Source organism: Pseudopodoces humilis, chromosome 5, assembly GCF_049639895.1.
Source record: "Pseudopodoces humilis isolate 2021_Gansu_Grassland_sample_001 chromosome 5, ASM4963989v1, whole genome shotgun sequence".
Lineage (NCBI taxonomy): Eukaryota > Metazoa > Chordata > Aves > Passeriformes > Paridae > Pseudopodoces > Pseudopodoces humilis.
Window position 1 is genome coordinate 25,003,344 of NC_142204.1, and position 7,777 is coordinate 25,011,120.

At 44.5% G+C, this 7,777-nt stretch overlaps 1 protein-coding gene across 2 annotated transcripts; it reads right to left on the bottom strand.

The window, feature by feature from the left end:
• Nucleotides 1-1,321: 1,321 nt before the first annotated feature.
• Nucleotides 1,322-7,776, bottom strand: PHF5A (PHD finger protein 5A). 2 transcript variants are annotated; one of them, XM_005527662.3, is made up of 4 exons: nucleotides 7,558-7,776; nucleotides 6,391-6,414; nucleotides 4,999-5,165; nucleotides 1,322-2,015 (listed from the first exon to the last, which is right to left on the bottom strand). In XM_005527662.3, the coding sequence occupies exons 1-4, from the start codon at nucleotides 7,607-7,609 to the stop codon at nucleotides 1,926-1,928; spliced, it is 333 nt and encodes a 110-aa protein (XP_005527719.1). In that variant the 5' UTR covers nucleotides 7,610-7,776; the 3' UTR covers nucleotides 1,322-1,925. The 2 variants fall into 2 exon arrangements, with proteins under 2 accessions (XP_005527719.1, XP_087910957.1); XM_088054831.1 differs by lacking the exons at nucleotides 6,391-6,414; nucleotides 7,558-7,776 and adding an exon at nucleotides 5,542-5,744.
• Between the last annotated feature and the right edge of the window lies 1 nt (nucleotide 7,777).

Below are 7,777 nucleotides of genomic sequence, written 5' to 3' on the forward strand. Positions count from 1 at the left end.
TGTTTCTGGGAAAGAAAAAAAATGTGTACAAACCTTCTGCATTCCTAGTGAGATAATTTGGGCGGCCTGACTGAGGGCAAGTGATAAGTTCTGGTTGAAGTGATAAAGTTCCACGTACAACAAATCTGCATGTCATGGCCTGCTTCTAAAGAAATACAGAATTTAAAATGGCCAATAACAGGTCTGACATGGGCTTCCTGGTCTGCAGAGGCAGTTGCTTGTTCCTAAAGAACTGCTTTGGGAGAATAGGTTTGCTGTAACCAATGAGCTAGATTGCTCTGAACACCTTGGCAAATGGCATCCATCAGAAGCTGTGTAAGGGAACCATCGTGCAGGGAAGAAGACATGCTGATAATCTTAGAACTGCAAAAATCTTGGAAGAGAAACCTGACAGAATTAATAGCTGGGGGCAGGAGAGGGAGGAGCAACTGAGATAGCTCTAGGGCTGGTGACAGCTACAGCCAGCTGGAGCAGGAAAAAATTACTTTTGAGGGGAGGATAATCACAACTTGTGTGCTTTTCACTTTTATCCAAATAGCTGGAGCAGGTAGAAGAGGTATTTAAGCCAAAGAGTAGTTAGAGGAATTGGTGCTAGCCCCAAGGGAATAGCTGAAATCCTAGAAGGGGCACAAAACAAAAAATGGTCTTGGGGCTCTGCACCCCAAGACTGCACAAAGACAAGTGTTAGTGTAGCACATACTCTGCTCAGACTAAAGTACTTGAAGGTCTACAGAGCACACTGAGCCAGAACCCTGATTTAGCCATCTGAGGAGTATACACACCCGTGGGGAACTCAGTTCCGCCTCTGCACAAAGGCGCCTGTTCCCAGATCTTTGCTGAGCCAACAGACTGCTTTTAGCCTGTACTGGTATTTGACAAACAAGCAGCCTCTGGTTTCCAGCATGCACACGGCCAATAGCCCAGAACACAATAGTTGGTTTCCCATTACAGCAGAGAAGGCTTTAACTTATTCACAAGAACAGGATAGCGAGTCAAATAGCTTAGTAGGTTTTAGAAAGGGATTGGATGTTTGCATGGTGAAACAACATCCACAGCCGTATTAGCTGGGATAAGGGTTACAAGCTCAGCGATCCTCATGCTACGGGACAAAATGATCAGTGGCTGGGATCACAGGCAGACAAAAGCAACAGCCGTTCCCTGAAGCTCCTTGTGGCAAGGTCACGTGGCCATAAGCAGACGCTGTCAGAAACCAGATAACCCATTGTGAAGTGCTCGCTGGGCTAATCCTCCATGTCCCCAGAAAGCTCCAGAGAGGCTAGGCACAGAATAAACTGAAGAGAAATCCTTGTTGTACAAAAAATAAAAACCCAAAAGAAAAAGCTTTATTGGTATACATCCTACAGAAATGGCTACAAGAAATGGCCTTGGATTTATCTGTCAAAGAAAACAAGGAACAGCTGTGCTCTCCCTAGGAAGGTACCAGCCATGTGCAGATTCCTTACAAAACAGGGCAGCATGGAAATATACTGGAGGAAGAGAAGAGGGGAGCAGATTGATGCTTCATTCTTCAACACTGATGGATGGGGCAATTTCAAATAATTGAGAGGAGGCCCAGTAAGAACAACCTCAAGGTGTTTCTCCACTCTAAAAACAGCACTTCCCATTTTTACATAGCTCCTCTATGTGTAAGTGCTTGCCAACTCTGCTTTGTATAGAGAGCTGGGGCAACTACTAGCAGAGCTTCTGCAAAGGCAGAAGACAGTAATCTTCATTTGCCCTCTCTCATCATTGGTTCTGATCAGGTTTTAGTCCTCACTCAGTCTGTTATTTCTCCAACCCCAAGTATATTACTGAATTTGTACTGTTTTAGAAAAAAAAATCAACCAGTTTTCAATAAGAGTAAAGTCCAGAGATGTTCCAAGACCCTCTTGCCAATCCAAGGAGGTAGCCACGTATGAAGAGGATCACCTCTTCTTGAAGCCATACTTTTTCCTTTCATAGAAAAGATCTGTCTTGGAACTGCCCAGGTTGACGATCTTAGGGCACCCATCTCTCTGTAAGAAAATAAACTGCAAGTTAGGAAAGGAGCAAACACAGAATAACATCATAGTTGTAGCGGGTTCTCAGTTCCCACACTCCTCGCCCTGTCCTCAACACATTTCAAACACCTGTACAGACAAATTGCTCTCCAGTGCTGGTTACCAGTAAGACAGTGAAACAGAGAAGAGGATGGCTATCTTTTCAACATTACTGTAGGACATGCTCTCCCTCAGGGCTGAAATGGAAAACAGCTCATATAACATCAGCCATTAATGAAAAGACTGAATTCTTTCTAAATCAGGATATGCAGGACTTCTAGGGCCCAGAGGAATGACCTTTCCCCTCCTTAGACAAAGAGAATCTTACTGCTCTAGATGTCACCAAACCATTCTTGTGTTTAGGAACACCTCAGCTGTGACAGCAGAACTGAACTGCAGATTTCTTGCATCCTGGATCGATTACTGCAGAGGCTGTAGGGTCAGCTACTCACAGCAGCTACACAGATGGGTTCTTTTACCTCAGTTCCAGTAGATGGTGAGAAAAAAGTCACAAGAAAAGCAAGGGGAGTAGGGGGAACCCTCCTGAGAAGTGTGGTTGCAAAATCAAATCAGAAATGCACCTCTTGGTATACCTGGGAACATTTGCCCATGGGCCACCTGGGCCCAGCATCTGCATAATTCTTAAGGGCAAAACATTATGGTTGGCCACAGCAGCTGTGAGGGGCCCAGCAGGCAGAGGAACACATGTCCTCGGCTGAAGTACAATCCTGAGTGCATTAGATTTAGAAAGTCCCTGGGCAGATGTCAGATGCTGTAGAATCTGCACCCAAGCTTCCTGGCTCCCATGCCAGAGATGCAATCTGGTGGGGAGGATCTGCATGATAGGAATAACAGGAGAGGTAGGGAACAGAAATCATCCCTCCCCCATACACCTGCCACAACCCATTTCTAGCTACTGTCTCCTTATTTCATTTTGAACCTCAATAGTAGGACTCTTTCAAGCCTTGCCTCCCACGATCCATGGAGTCTGTTCAAATCTTGACAACCTTATTGCAGGGCTCTGTTCATTCTTCCACCTCCTCCTAAGGACACAGCTCATGAGCACCCTCCTTTCCCCAAGAAAAGATTACTATTTGCAACTCACAGATGTCCTGGGCGACAAGGTGAGATTCTGGCCTTTACCCACAGATTGAAGTGGGCTGACACAGTACTTCATTTCTTCCTCCACCAGAATAAATGAACCAAGAGTAACCAGGTCCTTTGCTTTGTGCCACATAGCATTCCACCTTTGCCCTCCATTTTATTTGCTTTCTTGCTTCAGTATCTTTTCCAGTCTTTCTCTGAGGATGATGAAAGTGCTGTGGCTGAAACCTTGGACTGTTAAAGCTTCAGGTACAGAGCTCTGCTCAGCTGTTTTTCTTATTCACATCAGCACCAGATACCATAATTGTGACAGGCAGCAGCACACCTAATTTTTCTCCTTCTGGGCTCCCTATGCTTGTGCCAGCACTTTTCAATCCTGCAACAAATCATGTCAAATCTGCTGTTTCAGATCTGCAACTTCAAATCTGCAATAATCTGTAGTATCTGAGTTTTCTGCCACAGAGCAACTTTCTTCACTCACAGTAGCATTCACCGGGTGTCAAAATACCCCAGACCTGTTATCCTCCTCTAGCTCTGTTTTCTACAGTCCTCCCTGACAGAGTAGCCAGTTATTTCACACCTGAATCAAATATAAGATACAGATGCATCTTAGGTTATGAGAAACATTTGTTGGGAACCCCTATGAATTGATAAAAACAAAAACAAGCCTATTTTATTCATGACTTATAAAGCCAGGCATCTTCATTCCAAAGGCAAGTGAACAAAACTACTGTTTTTCACAACATTTATAAAGTAGGAGGCAGCACCACCATCACAGCACTTATATCCATATTTAGATACAGAGAAAGACTATGGTCCTATTAGATCTAATGACTAAATTCAAATTAGGACCTGCTCCTGTTCTGGATTTGGCTGCAGGCCTCTAGAGAAAACAGGCACTGGAGAGAATTAAAGCAGCAACTTGCACAGCTGAGGACACTCCTGTATACCACTCTCTCAGCACATTCTTCACAGTCATTAGGGTGTGTAGGAAATTACATTTGCAAAGCACCAAACAACTTTTAACAGAAACTCTCACAGCTACCAGGCCTATACTCTGGGATAGCAGAACTGTAAGCATCATGTTCTTGTTTTTCTCTAAGGTCTTTCTAACATGAACTGCTTTGTTGCAGTTCATGTCCTGCACTCACTGTGTTGGATTATTAACAAAAGCCTTACAAGGGGTGAATAGCTGCTTCATTTCACATGTGCAGTGGCTTTCAGCAAAATATTATAAAAAGATGATAGCTCTGGATATAGACAAAAGGGACCATTACATCAAAAAGCATTAGCAGAAGGAGAAGTATCTACAATACAAACCATTCCAGAAAAGAATAAGAAAATATAAATTGTACCCCACTGAAATTATACAAGAAGCATCAAAATTGGGAAACACAATTAGCAGTGGAGCCATTGGACACTAAGGACCAACTTTACCTCGTTATTCAAAGAAAAACAAAGGTTTTGATTCCACAGGCCTTACAGTACCATATGTGCTCTTAATCAGTGGCTCATAATGGACTTCTAGTGAGGAGCTGCTCCTACCACTGCCTTGCAGTGTCTGCAATATTTCTGACCTTGGTGAAACCTAGGCTGGAGCTGTAGTAAGATAACAACCTGAAGTGGCAACAAGCAGTCTGTGGAGGAAATGAACTGTGAGTGTGCAAAACAGCCAGAGATCCTTAGAATGAAGAGAGTTACAATACCTCAAAATGCTTTGCAAACACGGGGACCTATCAACAGGGAAAGGTTTGAGTTATCGCAAATGAGTGCCAATTGTCCCAGCACTAATTTTGGCAGTTCCAAGCCCCTTAAAGGTAAGCATGGCTACTGTGTAGCTGGGATGCCAACTCACATCTTTTTCCTGGATGGTGCACTCCTTGCAGTAGTAGGCATCGGACACGCCGGGCCCCCCGCAGATGACACATCGGCCCTGGTAGGAGCCGTAGTTACACTCATCACAGATGCGCACCAGGGTGCAGGGCCGCACGTAGGAGTCGCAGATCACACACTTGCCATCACCTGTGAGCACAGCACAGCCTTTGGTTACAGAATGTCCTTTTTGCCACCCCCAGGTCAGATGAAAAGCTTCCTGGTCAAGTAACTTTCCTGTACACTCATAGACATCACAGCTGAACTGCAGAAATGTGCCTTGCAGGCAGAGGGCAAAACTTTGTACCGCACACAGACTTGAGAGGAACAAGGGCCGTGGCCTGCATATTTGAGGGTTGGTTTACATTTAGTCATACATTCACAGTCAGAGAAAAAATCCAAAATTACTTCTTTGTGATTAGTCAAGATTTGCTTAGATTGCACCACTACCTTTACACTACAACTTTTCCTGACTTATTCACTTGCAAAACAAAAAAAGCCAGACTGACAGGACTAGAGTCCTTACCTACAGAGAAGCAGCAGTGTGTGCTTCTCCCACAGTGCCACATCAACAAAAGTCTGGAGTTACTATCCTCAAAGAGAAAAGAGATTATACTCATGGTCCCTTTAATCCTTCATCTGTGAGAAAGCCAAAGAAATAGCAAACTGGCATAAGCAGCCATTTCACAAAAGTTGCCCTTGCGCTCTCACAAGGAACTGAGTGAAATTCAAGTACTCATATCATACAGGCGAGGAGCCATCAGATGCCAGTGACAGTTTCTGCTGAGCTGGATCTTAACCAAAACACTGACCTACGGATGAAAGGCTTCATATCCTATTACCAGTTCCCAAGGTATCTAATCCAGACTCCCACAAACAGCTTGTCTAACCTGCTCTTAAATCTGTGGCGTGACAGATCTCAGCTACTACCAATGGGAATTTGTTTTTTCCTGCTCTAACTTTAGATGCTTGCCCTCCATTTCTTCTTCTCCTAGATGCTAATGGGAACCTTTCTCGCAGTAGGATGAAGCCAGAATCCAAAAATGCATTTTCCCCCTGCTTTGAAATGATCAGTATGATATTTTGGTATTACAGATTATAAGGATCCAGTGAAGCAGTCACTGTAGCCTCAGCAAGTGGAAATGCTGGGAACAGGTACTCTAGAACTGCGCTTGTGCAAGAGTGTGTTTCAGCTTGCAACTTTTTAAGTACTCCTTGACCTACACTTGCAATGTTAAGGTAATTGTTCCCTTCTCAAAGAGTGACATCAAGTTTGTGGTAAAAGCAAAAATAGATTCCAACCTTTGAATTCAAACTGCATGCTCTAACCACAACACTATGTTCTCAAGCAACTAAACGTGGATGCTATACTTACATTTTTCACAGAGTCTTCCAATTGCTGAAAAAAAAATAAAAAAAAATTATTTGAGGCAGGAGAAAAAATTAAGTAACTATGAGCTTGAATGTCAAATAATTATCTTCTGCAATGAGTAGTCCTTCAAAAATTAAAGGTTAAACCACAGAAATGGTTTGAGCATAAATACAAACATTCATGATAAACAATATATATCTTCCTGGAGACATTTATCAAGACTAAAGATGCACTATGAATGCACAATAACACTCCTCTCCAGTAAGAAAACCTACATCCATAATTCCATTTCAAACACAGCCAGTGTGTCTGACTGAAGGAAATGCTTTACATGAGTCTTGGCACAGCTTTTACATTTATTTTAGTGGGGGGGGGAGGATCAATTGTTTGTTTAAAGCAGCCCAAACACTTTGCTTTAGAACATAAAGGTAGTTAAATGCATCTTAGAAATCTTGTCACTTGTCTGGGACACTCACAACAATGATGTTAGGAACTTGGATAAATGCCATAAATAGGAAATTTCAAAGACTAGATGTCCACATTCACAAAGGCTAAATAGTGATTTGAAGAGAGATAAGCAATTTGAAGAGAGACAAGTGATTTGTCAGAACATAACTTTTCAACATAGACAAATACTTAGAAGCACTGACTATACTAAAAAGAGATTTCCCACGGACAGTGCAGCTGAATGTGTCGCATTCATGGATCTTGCAGAAAGCTGCTCATTAAATTTGTCTTCTAGTGAGTGACAAAAACCTGGAAGGGATACCTCAACTTCTAATCTTGTATAAGAGTTCTTTGAACCTTACTCAGATGCGACAAGGGTAAATCCCGTTATCCACATTGCAGGGAAAACCCGGAAGATTTTGTCTCGCAGCCAGAAAGATGCTCTCAAATGCTGCTGGAACCTTAACGCACACTGGGCCATCGAAATAAAGGTTAAATAAAAGGAGAACAAAAGAGGGAAGGAGAGGGGGAGGGAGAGGAAGGGAGGAGCGGGTGGCGCACATCGCCCCTCCTGCTCCTCACCCCCCCCGCCGGGCCTAGCGGCCGCGCGCGCCCAACGGCCGGTAACGGGCCCACACGCGCGCGCGCCTCACGCTCGCCCCGCAGCGGGAAAAGGAGTGAAGAGATCCCCGCATCCTCATCCCCTCTTCCCCCGAGACTCACCGACGCCCGCCTGCTTGCGGCAGAAAATGAGGTCCGGGTGATGCTTGGCCATAGCGAGGCGATACCCGCCCGGCGCTGCTACTGCTGCGGGCCCGCGGAGCCTTCACCACCGCGCCGCCCCCGGGTCCTGGCCGGGGTGAGAGCAGCGTCTGCCAAAGCGCCTCCCCCGAGGGGAAAAATGCTGGGGGATTCAGAGATAAACCCTCGCCCCTAAAACTAC

Excerpts from the sequence above, each read along its gene's own strand:
- PHF5A (XM_088054831.1), bottom strand. The coding sequence starts at position 5,635 with ATGAGTATAATCTCTTTTCTCTTTGAGGATAGTAACTCCAGACTTTTG. Across the intron at positions 5,166-5,541 it reads ACACTGCTGCTTCTCTGTAG|GTGATGGCAAGTGTGTGATC; the intron begins GTAAGGACTCTA and ends CTGTGCTCACAG. Across the intron at positions 2,016-4,998 it reads GCACCATCCAGGAAAAAGAT|AGAGATGGGTGCCCTAAGAT; the intron begins GTGAGTTGGCAT and ends ATTTTCTTACAG.